Source organism: Styela clava, chromosome 1 (assembly GCF_964204865.1).
Source record: "Styela clava chromosome 1, kaStyClav1.hap1.2, whole genome shotgun sequence".
Lineage (NCBI taxonomy): Eukaryota > Metazoa > Chordata > Ascidiacea > Stolidobranchia > Styelidae > Styela > Styela clava.
This window is the reverse complement of record NC_135250.1, coordinates 22,816,769-22,833,171: the sequence shown is the minus strand read 5'-3', so window position 1 is coordinate 22,833,171 and position 16,403 is coordinate 22,816,769. Positions and strand designations below refer to the sequence as shown.

The following is a 16,403-nucleotide window of genomic DNA, read 5'->3' as shown; positions in this document are numbered from 1 at the left end:
TGGCAATTTTCACTTACGGTAATTCATAGGGGACCAATATGATAAGTAGCAAGCAGCCATTTAAAAGTATAAGTCCTATCCACGAAAACACGATATTATGTTGAAACTAGAGCGTCAGCGATGACAGTCGTACATGCGAGAAACGTCTTAGATCACAAAATAGTTTGCGTTACCTTGTTGCACACGCGGAATCGTGAGCAAACTACGCAAAACGTGATGTCTGGTATTGAAACCGTGAAGTCCGATTCGCCGACTATACAACATACCGGTGCATACAACATGCAGGTTGTATAAGTGCAACATGATCATGAACTTGTATTAAAGGTCAAAGGATTTGGAGTTCAAATCGGTATTGAAAGTTTCATGGTTTCGCATGCATTAGAATTTAGATGATAAATTTGTACACAAATGTGCCTAATTTGCACACATATATGTATATAGACATTGAATTAGGTGCTTCAATTCCACTAACTTCTGATTTGGCTCAAACGTTGGCTGGAATAAAATTACGATTAACAAACATAGTGAAAACATAGATAGGCATAGGTAAAGCATATTTATGATTATAATTTTATAGAAATAAACTAATTTAACCCGAATAAAAAACAAAGTCTTCGAACGAATAAACCCTAAGTCTAAAACCAATCAATAAACGTAACGCCACGATAATAATTACGCATACGAAGAACACAGTAAAGTATTAGTAATACTCATATAGGCATATACTTCATTTTGCAAAATGAGCTTCTTGAATTTCTATCAAGTTTCATTTTGCGGAAAAACAAAATATCTACAATATCTCAAGTATCCTATGTAATTGTAGTCAAATTAAAAGTTGGCTCAATGTAATAATGACAATAATTACTAATTGGACAGTTGATGCTTGTAGCACAACGGTCCAAAACTAGTCATATGTATTACAGCGAGAACAAATGATATACAAAATAAATAAGTAAAAAAAAAATTTGCGAGTATCGCAGCTTGCAATAACTCTATTAACATAGAGTTTTGTGATATATATTAGTTTCTCTTGAGTGAATATACGGCCATCTTTCATTCTTCAAAACCTGGTAGAATCTACTCTTTGTTTTTTCTGATCCTTTATCGTCATGGTTGTCTTCCTCATTTTTCCACCATCTTCTTCTTCTTTACAAATGTAGGAATAATCTGGAAATGGAAATGCCGTTGCCACATTTTCATCGTTATCAAACCTAGTGTAATTCGCTTCGCTTTGTTTTTCAAAAGCTTTATGAGAAGACGATCTGGCAACGGGTTTGGTTGTCGCAGATCGCCGTACCGTCACTTCTCCGGCATCTAAGTTGATAGCTGGTACTATTGCATGAGCGGTTGCATCAAACTGCGGCGAAAAAACTTCATAACTATCTTCGTTATCCGGGGTTCGCCCTCCTTTGGGAGTCACGCGGGGGTAAGTAGAACGAGATGGTTCTTTAAATGACCACATGACTTTTCGCCACTTTCTAGGTGACGGCGTACCTTGTGGGGTAGGTTCAGTATCCAGCATATCGTTTACGTTTGCTTGAAACACCCTTTTCTGTGCTCTGTAATTTCGCATTGGTGTCATTTCAAGATAAAGATCGTCTTTAGGTATGGAGAGCTTCTTCGCGGAAGATGGCGAAGACGTGGCACGCACAAATTCTTCAGCAGCGTCTATAACGGACGAAGCATCCCCATCTCCTGTAAATAAAGATATAGAGTTTTTCGCCTTTGAATGTAGATTCCAACGCATTGGATAGATAACAAACTTTGCATAACAAAACATATGTATGTATATATTATCACAATACAACATTTTAATACAAAATTTAACTGATATTCCTACAGAATACAAATTAAAAATGTAGAATATATCCTATTAATAACAAAAACCATACAATGTTTCGAAGGTAGAAACTATAGCAGACTTATTCTTTCTAATACAAAAATTGTCCTATATTGTCAGCAGTTCCTCTGAAAAACCTGCTTCACCTCTTTTCCCCATAAATCTAACTTTTATGGAACTTTCTCCTCGTTCCTGTTTCTCTTTTCCATTCTTTTTAGATTGTTTTTGATTATCAGAAGCTAAACTCATGAACAATTCTTCTTCTTCTTCCTCCAGAACAGCTTCTTTCATGTCTTTGTAACGACTTTCAAAAAACCCACACTGAAGAAAAAACAAAGGTATATATAAATTTTGAGATATCAAAACGTACAAAGAGAAAGAAATTCCTTGTCACTGTCAATTACCTGTAACTGAATACTGTATGTCTATTTTCATTATTTTCTATGCTTTAAAAGACAAAAACAGACCTACTTTCCAACAAATCAAAGTACATAGTCCAACAATAGCTAAACCAACAAACATTGCTATCAGAACTGTCACCAAGTTCACTTTTTGCTCCGGTGGTTTAGGTGTAACTCTAGTTTTCAGGTATTGTTGAGTCGTAGTTATTGCCTAAATATGAAAACAGAGTAGTTAAGGTAATTAGATAGATACATAGCATATCTTTTGAGATCAAAAGCTTTTGATCTCTCACTTTTCACCATTTTGAGTTCGCACTAACCTACTCCCTCAATAGGCCACAATTTACAAGCCATTCCGCAAACATCAAACCAAATATGTCAAACTCGGTGACAAAAGGGACATGGTCTGCCATATAGCTATCATCGCATATTTCTCAAATTTAATTGAATAGGAAATTTTCATTCATTACTCATTCTATATATATATATGTCTTTTTATTTTTGTTTGGCAAATCTTACCGACTCTTTGTAAATTGTCGAGGGAAAAACAGGTGACTTGGTCGGGTTAAATGTAAGGCTGCTTCCAATGTATACTTTGGTGTCTTCGTCGTTCTATATGAAAATAAAATAACCATCTATCTAGATACACATGTTACTGTCCAATTGTATTTAAAAAATTATATGCCTATTAGTAACATTACAAAAAAAATATATGAAACGTTTGTATATATTTTCTTTGCGAAGTTACTAATGCCTTTTATTTAAATGTTAACTATAGATGACATACACAAATCGGTTTACATCTCTAAGATAAGAATTTCATTTCAAAATATGATGCCAGCAGTTACCATCGAAAAGGGTAACAGCTGAATTTAGACGGATAGATTGTTTAGCTTTTCCGTACCGTTTTCGGTCATTACAAATGAACCAAAGACTATATGGAGACATAATACTGCTGAAATATTTAATTACTAGTTAGATTTTGAAAACTATATAACAAAAAACTGTCAAAAAAAAATCGAGAATATCTAAATCGAATGTGTCAAAAACCGGCCTGCATGAAAAAGTGTCTGATTGGCTGATTAACCTCCCATTGTTACGTCATCAACAGAAAAACAAGGATAACAGTATGACAAGTTCGATATTTACCGTCTTTCAGAGTATTACAAAGAATATAGAGAATAATTAGAGAGTTATGCCGTGAATGTTATGGAATGCAATAATTTGAATTTACGTAATGGGACAGGTACTTAGTAGTTTGTGGTATATAATTAAAAATTACCTCTTTGAACCTGAACGTCGGAATCCAGAATTTGAATCTTCCATTGATTTCAACAACTTGATTAGGTTTGATGTTGTTCACGTGACATGATATTTCGTTGCATTTGAAAATGCTATTGGGTTTATCACACATCTGTGGGGAACAGAATGAATTAAAGGAGCCCCTCTTAGTGAAGTGAGAATTTTTACAAAAGTTACATAAAATTAGCAGCGTGGATGTGGAACAAAAGTTCATGGTCTGCAGTAGCTTTGTAGAAATAGCCTATGATAGTTATTCATTTTGATATCGCCGATTTCAGTTCTCCCTGTCGCTTAGTACAGTGGTTCTCAACCTATCTATACCCTGGCGGACCAGTAAAATTGATTAAATGTACTCGTGAACCGGCAAAAAATAATAACACATATTTCAGTAATATAATGCAATGTCGGGCACTCAATATGCTTCTAGACAAAAAAGGCACACTTAAAAACATTTCACATGAAGAAAAACGACCAAATGTGACGGCCAAAAATTGAAATGTGTGAATCATAAGATAATACCATATATATATTTGCGTAATGAAAATCAGTGCTGGACATCCATTATGCGCGAGAAACGCTCACATGAAACCTCTCACATTAAAAAAACATGTACATGTCAAATCATGTACACACGCAATTAACTCTAGTGAGAATTTTGCTGCTGTTTCGTTTCTAATATTGGATTGCAAACGAGGCCTCAAAAAAGTTTCCGCATCACATAACTCTGCAGCGGCGTACTGCCGATTTCTTTGCTTCGTTTTAATTAAGTGATAATTTTTTTTCCCGCATAACGCGTAGGTAGTGATTCGTATTTAAATCTGGACTGTAGAGTAGAATCACAACTTTAATCAAGCTGTTTCTTTTACATCGGGTTTATCATATTAATCCCTCTGCAGTAGATATACGCCTCAAACAAATGGATTCACATTACAAGGACAAAGTCGTCGTTAATTTGGCACCAGGCTCAAAATCCTACTGTGCCTGCTGCTCAAAATACTGGAAAAAGCTCAACGGGTCATGCATTTTTGCGCGTCTCGCAACAACTTCATATTTTACTGGAATATTATACTGTTTTTGACTGTTTTCTGTTTTAAACAAAGAAATATGCCTAACGTTTTATATGGATGGTCATATCAATCAGGAAAAGCATGCAGAACAGAAAAAGCACGCGTGCCGATTCGCCAAGACGTCGCAATATGACAGCGGAAGAGAAATTGCACAATAAACCAAATTAATCTCGTCTTCGGTAAAGCGATTGAGACGACATAAAAACAACAAAAAAACGGCGGCTGGGAACCACTGGCTTAGTAGGGTACACCCGGTATGTTAGTCATTGGGTACACCCGACGTAAACTACTGCTTTTTTTTAAATTGATTTGTTCATGCGCAAAATAATAATATATTTGTACGTTTTAATATTATAATAACTGACCATGTCATTCTTTATTACGTAAAAGGTTTCCGGTTGTGTAATATTGAGCTCTGAACTGTAAATAGTGAAGTTCCGCTTCGCTGGACAATGAGTGACGTTATGTAACTCATGTACAGTCAAGTTATTGTAGGGAAGTTTATGTGGATTTATAAAATCGCATTGGTCGCTCCGACTGCAGGTGCACAAAGATTCAGGCTATAAGGCAAATAAATGAAATTAGTAATAACTAGTCTAGTTACCGTAAGATCAGAAGTCTAATTTATATCTAAATTCTGCTGGAGTCGTGGTTTCATTCAATTTAAGATCTTACCTTGCATGTAAAAGAATACAGATATAGCAGGGGTAAGTTTTCAGTTGCTGTAAATGCAGGCCATGTAAAGGTCATGTTAGTAGTCGTAACAGTGAAAGGTCCGGTATTCCGTATCTAAAAATAATAAAAATCCACTGTATTGTTATATCACTCGAACTCTTGCGTTTGTATAAAATAAAGTATAATTTCTAATAAATTACCCAACCTTGGGTTATTGTACTCAACTTTAGCTGTATCGTCGAGAACGGTCCATGATAAAATTAACTGCTCACTTCAAATTCAATTCTGTACAAATTACGTTAACTTGATGGTCCCGTTACATGGCTATATATGTCACCTTATATGAATTTTCAATGTTCCCATCTTCACCAGCAAAAATTCCTTTTTGTGACAATGAAGATGCCGATGTCATGTTGGTGATGTTTCTCCAGTACTGCATAGCATCCGGGATAGATAGTCTATGAAAATTTGGTTGAAACATGCATGAAGTCATGAGATTAATTTTATACACGGTTCAGTAGCAATGTCGCAAAATTTGTACTTATATTCTTATACAAAAACGCATGCTTTGAGTTATTTAAACGACACAAGATTTACACTTTGTGATGAAAGCAGTCCTTTAGCGAGAAAGTCTTTGCGACCGACTTATGCGAAGTGTGACACTCAAATTGCATTCCAAAGGTTTTATTATTTCAAACGCAAGGATAATTTTATGTACTTTATTTACTGTAAATGTAAGTTAGAAAAGATATAAAATCGATTGAAAGTGATTAAACTTAGAGAGCATATGGAGTAGGATTCATGATACATTACCCATTCACGGTAAACGAACTCCTGTAAACGACGTTTTTATTTATCACTATGATGTTGTTTGATGGTGTAACGTCTTTAGCTTTTGTATCCTTACTTAATCTAAGAAAAGAATAACTAGAAATTGCTTGCATTTTCACCAATAAAGTTAAATCCCACTTTTAATGCTTACAGAGAGAATGCCGTAATGTTTATCTTCATTTCTGTTTCATTAGCAAATTTTGCGAGTGGTATGACGCTGAATCTGATTCCAAGTTGACACTGCAAGTAAGAAATATTTACTTTATAACAACAACATAAAAATGAAATCAGGAAGATATTTCGACGAGTTGAGTGATTATAGCAAGGATGTTGAATCAATTCTTGCAATAGGTATTTTGTTTTAAATCATATTCGAATTGGTCAGTCATATTATCGAAATTGTCTAATAAATTTGCAATACAGCTTAAATGGATAGCCAACAGTCTTTTTACCGCTTTGTTGACGTGAGGATTTTGAAATGACGCTAAAAGTTTTTTAGAAATATGAATGTATGTTACCGATTGTCCAGTCATATGAAGGGATCCGAATATTTTATCCCTGTATGAAATAGTTTGCCGATCAGTTTCCAAAAATGCACATTCGCTTTTGACCTGGTAAAGTGAAACGGCTTTTATATTGAAATTCTTAGTTATCACATAACACATTCTTTTTCTCAAATAATTTGAATATTGAACGAAATCCAATACCATTTACACCGATATTTTCTCAGAAGAATTAGGGCCACGAAAGAGTGAATGAAATAAAATCTCACCAATTCTTATAAGAGAATGAAATGTGATTTTTTATAACATATTAAAGTGAGAAATATTCGACAACAAAATTGCTCTACTGTAAAAAGGAACCAAATGTATTTTACATGCACAATAACGATATTCCACATATCAACTTGCAACTTTGTGAAAAATGCAGAATCTCCATTGTTTACAACTGTAATGTTGATGTCCATCACTTCACTTGCATCATTTATTAGGAACGGATCATCTTCTCTGTGTTAAAAAATGCAATAGTGAAGTGATGATGATAAACCAAACCATTGGGTATCTTTTAGCACATAGTGAGCCCTTGTTAGTCGTTTAGCCTTTTGCACAATGTGCCCAACTTACTAATGATTTACAATACTCAAATCGAAGTTTGCCAAGGTCCAGCCTTAGCTCCTAGCATGTTCATACACTATGCATTGTATTATATATATCTATATTTAAGAAGGAAAAAATATCTCTCACGGAATATCTGCACTCAATGAAAGATCATATAAACAGCTTCCATTAGTTGTACATCCTTTGGTCAATAGCATTTCCTTCTTGACAGTGATTTGCTCAACAGCCATAACCGGAGACATAATTTCCCTTTGAACACGTTCAGAAAGTTTAGTAGTCAAAGTTGCATGCATCGGTTGACTGAAATCAACGGTGTCCACAGCAATTAGAATATTAGGCTGAAATTTAAAAATATGCAATGAAGTGCATGTTGAGCGTGAAATAAGCTACTTTTCCGTGCTAGTATTCCTAATTTCTGTTGAAGAACTGAGTCCCAAAATTGAATCGATTTCGATAATAAAAACTGTTAGTAATCAAGGATCCAAGGCGATGTTATTCATTTCACACTTCTTTTTGGGAAAATACTTTTTCACCGCGATATTACTGACAGTGTCTTGCAAAAATTCATACTCTCTCTTGTCTGTTGCGTAAAATGGAAAATGTTACTAACTTGAAGTATAATTTTGTATTCATTACATGTTTTTCTTGTTTGACTAGGATGGTTGCTTTCAGCAATCACAAAGCTTGTTGTTTCGTTTCCCTCAAAAACCATACGTTTCTCCGATAACTCTTCAAAGTCGCTATCCAACGTAAGATCGAATGATAGATCTGAAATTGTGATATATGTCGGCTAGGTTAGAATTATCATATAAATTACTTTTAACGTCAACATTTTTTCTATTTGCCTGTCCCAGTTAGATGGATCAAGTTCTGTACTCTTTGGATCTTACTAAAGGTTTTGTTAGTTCTCCCGATTCTACGTTCAGTTCTTATTTATTTGTTTTTATCATTTATTATTTTATTAGCTGTTAGGTTTATTATGGAGTCGAATTATATAGCGTATATGGTATTTCTTTTATAAAAAGCTCACCAACAATTTCGTTGTTCGTCTGCTGGCCTACGTCTTTCCAGTTAACTTGAAAACAAACAACCGCTTTTCCGCAAGGTATCTTGTTTGTCTGGTCTTTGGCGCATTGTATGACGTCAATTGAGGAACCATGTTGAGAATTGATGGTCAAGTCGACCAACAATTCAATTACTGGCCTAGCTCTGTGAAATGAATAATTATATTAAATATATACATTATTGGGAAAGAAGAATGCAAGTCATTTTGGCAAGCACAAAATGGTTAGTAACTTACACAAAGGAGAGTATATATAATGTGAATATGTATAATTTTGTAATATTGCTTACTTGATTGCAACAATCTGTTGAGATTTCGGAGAACTTGCTATAATGATCGGGTTTCTGCTGAAGTTAGTGTCGTCAACAGAGGCAATGGAATAACCGAAGTATTGAAGCTGGAGTCCAAATGATGATGGGCTGATTCGCTGAAAAATGTTGAATGTACTAATTCGCAAATGTGGCATTATTTTTAGTACTTTTGAATAATTGTTACATCACGGCTTTGCCATTGATAACCTACATGATACATATATTATCGATAAGATGGGTCTTTTCGTATAAATTCGCAACAGAGTAGGGCCAATAACCATTTGGCCCACTCTCATGATGACCTCTCGTGGGGCTACATGAAGCACCCTGCGGTGATGCAGAGTCCAGATTGGATCAAGTGTTTTCCTAGTTTTTTCTAGTCGACGTGTTCAAATTTAGTTGATTTGCGGCATATAATATGTGTTATATTGGACATTACTTGACTGGAGTAATGAGGAACATATACTTTATTCTACCTGATATCTCATCGTTGAACAGTTGTTGCTTCCATAATATACAACGATTTCTCCTGTTTGATCATTTGCCCCAGGTGCACCTTAAATTTATACACAGTAGAATTAGCCAAATAATCTCGTAGTCTGACACCGACTGATTTTATGCCGTGGCTAATCTATGATCATAATTGTGGAGGAGTTAATTCAAAAATCCAGACGCTTTGTGCCATTGTCTTTGCTGTGATCGCTAAGGTAGATCACACCTTGCTGCCTCGTTACAGGTATAAAATTTCGCTAGAGTAATATTTAACGATTTATATATTACTTTGTCGTGTACTTACCTACTACAAAATCATTATATTCATCTTTATCTAAATTTCTGGCACCGATGATCGACATACCGAATCTGGAACTCGGAAGAAATCCATGCAAAGTACAGGCAGGCTTAGTCTAAGAATACAAACTTTTAGAAATCCAGATTGCAAGTACTTTAGGGAATAACATGATTTGGGGTGTTGCTTTGATTAGATGGAGAAAAGATATATATATATATATAAACGTGTCGTGATGCCCGTGAATAAAATAATACAAAGAAAACACAATGTTGAAAATTTACACAGATATCGTGTCATAAAATTTGTACCATAAATGATATATCTCCCGCAGATTTATTGCCGTAGTAAATAAAAACACATCCTTCATCGTATGAATGTGTTCCTGCTTCAGAATGAAGAGGTGCTCCAACTATTAGTTCATCAGCCTCGTCTATGTTCAAATCCACAGCACAGAGGGTATGACCGAAATATGTTCCGACATGTCGATTGCTCGTGTAGTCGAAAGGTGGCAACAGCAGGTGGGGATTATAAATGTCTAATTTGAAAAATAATGATCATATTTAATTAAAATAAAAAATCAGAAAGATCGGAGTTCTCGTAGCATTTGCAATTTACGTACACTTGCCTTTTCAGATAAAATATTTCATACATTAACACATTCAGTACTGTTCATTGAAAATAGATTACGGCCAAAAATTGCATATTATTTTACACATGACGATAGTTTTGTTTCAGTTTACTGGTATTCTATAGCAATTTCCAAGATGCTTATTACGTTAATGAATAGGTACCTCGGTACACCGTGACTATATAGAGCCTAAAAGGTATGCAATTATATGGTTATCATTAGTGCTTAGATAGACGATATTTAAAGATTTTTATCTCTTACTGTACCTGAGACATTCGTCCGATATAATACCACTCCCCCATGATTGAAATATCTAGGAATTCCTGTGGCAATCCATTCTATATTTGGCCCAGTAAAGTGTCCTCCCGTGATTGAGTACCCTATAGAAAAAAAACACACATATTTACATGAAATAGCGAACAATAGACGAAACTAGAATTCGGTTGGAAACCGAAGACTTATCGATCGAAGGTTAGGGGACCCCCCAAAACAGTGGTCTTACTCCATAGTGACACCGTGTGTCCCATCACTAATTAATTAATAACTCGCTAATTATACGACATAATCCATCCAATATCAATAGGCTTCTGATTCGAGCTAAGATGAATGCACATGCTTTCGTGAGATATCGCGTGCATCTAACACACAGACATACAGACAGACAAATACCTATCCACATACTTACCGATCAAGATCGAAAAGTAACGATCAAGATCGATAAGTAACTAGTACAGTGAGATCTAATTCATTACCCAGATAGGAATCCTTTATTATTTCTTCCTCCATGGGTAAGATCCTTTTTACAAGTTCCTCTGGAAGAACGTGTGTACTTCGAATATCTTTCATGAATCTTGATATAATTGTTCCCTTGTTATCATTTGCTCCTATTGCTCCCAAGTGAAGATTATTTTCCTGGGAATATATTGTAAAGATAATACGCGTCAGGTATATAATGTAGTTCCTTCAAATTTTATTATAATTCCCCCCGAATGCCTTTGAAAAGGCGCCAATACTACGTTTACTCATTAGAATCTTATATATAGTGACTTCATCAACAGAAATCCGAGTTTCGAGTTTAAATCATGATAAACAGAACTGAATATTTCTGAATACCCCGCCTCTGACTTCTAACAATATTGACCCATTAACCCTTTATATTGCAAAATTGTGCATTTTACAAAACGGGCAATTTGGGAATGAATAATTTTCTTTTTTGTGATGTTAACTCGAATTGGGGTAAATTGTGTGGGTTTCTGCTGGTGACGTGACTATACTTATACCCTTATTCTTTTTACTGAGTACTGTATTCCTATAATCTTATTTAAGTTTTAGGTTTTTATATTTTACCTCTGAAATATAAGCCGACATTCCCATCAAACATTGTGTTAATTCGGTCGTTGAATTTCCGGACGATCCTGGAAAACATCACGAAAAATCTTCAATATCTAACATACATTCTGTACAACGAATCTCTTCTATCAGGCGTGAGAAAATGTACAAGTAGATCCCACTAGGAAAAATTGTCTCAACTCACCTTCCAATGTCGATGTACTGGCAAGTAGAATAGCTTGTTGTAAATCCGTTAAGATCGAGTTGAGATTAGCAAAACTTTCGACTGTGAAAATGCTTAGATTGTTGTTTGCGATTATTTCGAGTTCGCTCATGACGAACTTTTCGCCAACACCGACGGCGAGCATGTTGATGTCTGAAATTGATTTTGGCATAGTTGTGGTGTGAAATAATTTGAAAAAAATACTTTTAACATCTTCAAATGCCTTTACTATTGCCTGTATATTCAACTAACGAAAATATAATAACTGCGTCCAGAATATCCGCTTTGATTGGAATAGATCGTATAGTAAGCACTCATGTTAAGTAAGTTGGAAATGCTGACAAATGTTAATTTAGAATATTTTTTGATATTGATTTGAAGTCCATAGATAATAAATTGAACTTGCAGGAAAAAGTGCGCGATAGTTATATATATATATATATTATTTTATAACGTACTGTTTTCAATGGGGGTTCAAGGATTCAGTATTTTGGGCTTGCCCCATGTAAAATACTCAATGTGAGTGATACTTAATCAATGCTACATATTTTTAAGTGATTGTTTATATAGCATATATTCTGTTTATATATTTATTCAGGTTGAATTTAGATGAATAGTATTAGATTTATATATACATTGCATGAATTACGGTACTGACCATTCTGCTTCGCGTGATTCGATGGACCTGTGACGTCATCTGAAGATCGACCGTCCGTAATGACGATCATGACAGCAGCATTTTCTTTCCTTCCGTGAAGTAGAAATTCATCTACAGTAGCATTGATAGCGTCTCCTGTGAGAGTACACTTCCTCAAACGAGTTGATTCCATAACTTTGGCACGAGCTGCTTCTAAATCATAGCTACCCAGCGGTAATTCAATCTGAATAAAAGTAGAAATTCACTCATAAAATCTCAAAGCGAAAGAATACACCAAGATTTGTTGCGCATGAGCCAGTTTTCCATTGTTCAACTGAATGAAATGAAACTAATGAAAAACATAATTTCCAAACATAAACAAAAAAATTGGTTTACAATTCTTATTTGACATAATATTATCAAATATAATATATATATTAAATAAAATTATTCTGAAATAAAGTCAATATTCAAGAACAGACACGTCATTTCAAATATTTCAACAAGTGCCATTATATTAACTGCTTAAACGGGTTGAATACAGAGAGTAATGTAATATTATTCCTTGTGTCGTGTTTACTTACTGAAATCAATCTCCTTAAGACCCCTGTTTCGCATAGCAGACTATCCGTAGTACCACTATATTGTATAACACCGACATTAACTTCTCCGTGTTTCATTCCTTCCCTAGAAAAGTTTATACTGCTCAATACGGTACTACCGTAGCGCGTGTACCCGGTTAGGGTTAGGCCATAATATTATTCCGATTTTCATTATTTTAGTTACGAGTAGCCTACCTATTACGAGTTCGGAGACTGTCTGTGTTAGCCAAGTGAATATACTCCTTGCCCATAGGTTTCAGTCCCTTATACAATTTAATGTAAAGTAGGCGAACGAAATTAGTTACCTCCATATTGATAAACACTCTTCTGGAGCGCCCTCGAAATAGTTATTTACGATGATGCGTTTGAATGAAACTCGTCAATTAGACCATCGAAGACAAACCTGAATCCTTCCATAATGGCGACCAACCAATCCTTCGTTTGATTAAAATTTTCTTCAGTGACACTCCCAGAACTATCTACGAGGAATACAATATCCAAACCTCCAGGACAATCTAAAATAACGTATGGTGTGTTGTTAACTATGTTCAGTGCTGGGATTCAAATTCTAAAAACATGTTTTGTTTTGTATCGAACTCACTAACATTAGGTTCATTTCAGAAAATGTATGCATACCACCACGTAAGCTACATTAACGAGACATAATCCTATGAATCCCATCAAGAAGGGAAAACGTGATTCGAAAAGACATGCGACCAACTATGCAGCAAAGTTTTATCTTTCCTTAACGTAAGCTAGTTAATTCTAAAAAATTGATGACAAGTCGATTTCTTACCTGTGACACACGGAGAAGGCAGTTTTTCTGGAACAGCGTTAGATACATCAGAAGAATTCAACACGTAACATGATCCGACCATACGTTTAGGTATATGTGCATTTCTGCATTGATATTCCCACTGGGGGCCACAAACCTGGGTAAATGTAAAATAGCCGGCGAGATATACTATTTGTAATCAGAGAAGCATTAGCTCGCGAAAACGTATGCAACAATTACTTGATTTGCACAGATATCGATAGATATGTTTTTAAGCTTCTTTTTGACCTTTTGAAGTTGATATACTGATGAACATACACTATAGACATGCGTAGTTTGGCGCAATTGCAGGTTTAACCATATATTTGAATCAGATAAATTATTCAGAAATGCGCAGTTCAAACATTTTAACTGCTGTGAGTAATTCATATATAATGTCCTAAAAGTAGTATAGGTTAATACTTAATAGGTATCAATAATTGATAACCTATGCTGGGCCAAATGTATATTGCTTCAACACTAAAGTGACTAAATTCCTAATTTATGTATATAAATGAAACATTTCTCACCACTAGTTTATTATCTTTGGTCTGAACCATTGACATCCCAAAAGATGAAGTGTCGTCTGACGTATCAAAGAATATTATTAGCTATTAAAATCTTTTTTTTTCCATTATATTCTTAAACCTAAATTACCACAATACATACCTAAATCCATTTTTTCGCAAGAAAATGAATCTTTTGACTTTTCGTCGTTGAAACATTTATGTATGGCTCCGTTGGAAGCAGTCGTTGTAAAGTTTTTCTTGTATAAAGGAGAGCTTGCATAAATGCTTAGTTTACCGTTGCTGCAAATCAAAATAATTCTTTTATATTAGTTTGTGAAAATACAAATCATTTGTTTACTCCCGTAGTGTGTGTACCAGGTTAGGGTTAAGCAATAATTTTATTCCGATTTTTCTTATTTTAGTTCTATTACGAGTTCGGGGACTGTCTGTGTTAGCCAAGTGAATATTCTCCTTGCCCATAGTATTCAATCCCTTCACACAACTTGATGTAAAGTAGGCAAACAAAATTAGTTACCTTCATATTGGTACACACACTTCTGGAGCACCATCCTTTGGAGCTTACGTTTCACCATATAATAATTTATCACCGTTTAGCAGACGGAAGATAATTATAAAAAAATTATCAATTGGGGTATACCGTCCTTATCCCGATTTGAATTACCTCATTTGTAAAAGACTTTTGGCATTAGACAGCGGGTTTGGTGTTCTGAGGGCTTTACTGAACTGAAACTATTAAACAGATCGTCGGCAAAATATGTTTATTGGAAAAATATAGAAATTTTAACTGCAGTGAGCAAAACTTTCATCGAAAATTTATCGACAAAAAATGATGTCTTAATTGTTATCAAGCATTTGAGTAGACTTATACCATAACGTACATGCGATGGAATTTTATCTAAAACTCACCTTTCGGGTTGGAGCAACATTGAATATCCAAACCAACTATTGTTTTGAACATCTCGTGGTGTTATAATATTCACAGCACGGGTTTCAATATTATATCCGTGTACTCCAGTCGCAAACAGACACAAATAGGTTGCTATTAACCGATGATTTATTTTATTGTTCATTTTAACTTGTTAGAATATTAGGTAACCTAACATAACCCTAATTCATAATCGATATGAAAACAATACAATAAAATATGAAAATTCTAAAAGCGAATAATTCATTGAGTAAATTTAATTTCACTTAATCTTCTTGCTTAGATTTTTTGCATTCTTTTTGAAACTGCTCGGCGTTCCTTTTTTGCTGAATTCACATCATAGTTTCTTTTCATGGAACTTATCCTATTATCGTAAGATATATATATTGCAGATGTCCTACGGATCTATGTAGGGCAGCAATTACATTGTCCCCTCATGTTTACTTTTCCTATTCTTCGGAAGTGGGCTACAACATTTTTAGAAGTTGAAGCTAATGAAAGTATTGTAGTTCGATGTGAATAAATTCTCCTATCTTTCCCCATTCCTTTCTCTCTCAATCTTCTCTGATAAATAGCACAGATCAATATTAACAATATTTGCTCGAATTTATCTACTATCTAATCAAAAACAATTCTTTACGTAAAACGGAATCGGGTGCCATAGGTCAAAATCTCAAGCCGATTATTTCTCACTGAGTCGCGACTCGCCCGAATCACAGTGTGAACGCACAGACCAGAAAGATTTGTGCCTTCTTACTTGTACCTTGTACTTGACAAAGTGCACATTCTTTGCGTGTAATAATTTGATTGCTTTGACACGACCTAAAGATGCGCGGATGTAAGAAAATTATTAAATTTGTGACTACTACAGGAAATGAGTAATTTAGAAGAGCATGCTCATTTTATATAATCGCCTTATTGTTACTTAAAAGTCTGAATATTATATAAAAATGAATGTTCACTTCAGCTTATTTTAGCCCATCAAATAACCGTGATATATTTGTAGATTTTGCGTGGTATTTAGCGTATACTGCTTTGGCAACCAATGGCAAATATGTCACGATGTCGATGTCACTTGAAAGTGCAGAGTTCTACAGTGTCATCATAATTAGATGATGACGGCAACTTATTCGCGAGTTATCAAAATAACTGGAGCCAGACCGTTCCATTAACTGCCCTAAATTTCCTTAAATGATACTGCATTAAGTTTTGAAAAGTTTCGTTCTGTCATATCCAGTGGTGGGATTCAGCTGGTTCTATAGAACCGTCTCAGGGAATTTTATGAGGTCATCGAACCGGTTAGCATTACACTGTCAA

At 34.8% G+C, this 16,403-nt stretch overlaps 1 protein-coding gene across 2 annotated transcripts; it reads right to left on the bottom strand.

Annotated features, from left to right (window-relative positions):
- Positions 1-162: 162 nt before the first annotated feature.
- On the bottom strand, positions 163-15,256 carry LOC120342590 (integrin alpha-1-like). 2 transcript variants are annotated; one of them, XM_078112058.1, is made up of 31 exons: positions 15,068-15,256; positions 14,301-14,440; positions 14,162-14,217; positions 13,614-13,749; positions 13,221-13,332; positions 12,800-12,902; positions 12,237-12,459; positions 11,561-11,731; positions 11,374-11,441; positions 10,779-10,938; positions 10,293-10,406; positions 9,707-9,933; positions 9,405-9,513; positions 9,085-9,164; positions 8,588-8,724; positions 8,265-8,443; positions 7,845-8,002; positions 7,361-7,572; positions 6,994-7,123; positions 6,635-6,727; positions 6,268-6,356; positions 6,099-6,197; positions 5,623-5,743; positions 5,286-5,399; positions 4,976-5,170; positions 3,524-3,655; positions 2,761-2,853; positions 2,312-2,452; positions 1,987-2,161; positions 1,495-1,695; positions 163-1,167 (listed from the first exon to the last, which is right to left on the bottom strand). In XM_078112058.1, the coding sequence occupies exons 1-31, from the start codon at positions 15,229-15,231 to the stop codon at positions 1,061-1,063; spliced, it is 4,239 nt and encodes a 1,412-aa protein (XP_077968184.1). In that variant the 5' UTR covers positions 15,232-15,256; the 3' UTR covers positions 163-1,060. The 2 variants fall into 2 exon arrangements, with proteins under 2 accessions (XP_077968184.1, XP_077968182.1); XM_078112056.1 differs by having other exon boundaries at positions 163-1,695.
- Between the last annotated feature and the right edge of the window lie 1,147 nt (positions 15,257-16,403).

Excerpts from the sequence above, each read along its gene's own strand:
- LOC120342590 (XM_078112056.1), bottom strand. The coding sequence starts at position 15,231 with ATGAACAATAAAATAAATCATCGGTTAATAGCAACCTATTTGTGTCTG. Across the intron at positions 6,728-6,993 it reads GGAATATCGTTATTGTGCAT|GTCAAAAGCGAATGTGCATT; the intron begins GTAAAATACATT and ends TCACTTTACCAG. Across the intron at positions 6,198-6,267 it reads AACATTACGGCATTCTCTCT|ATTAAGTAAGGATACAAAAG; the intron begins GTAAGCATTAAA and ends TTCTTTTCTTAG.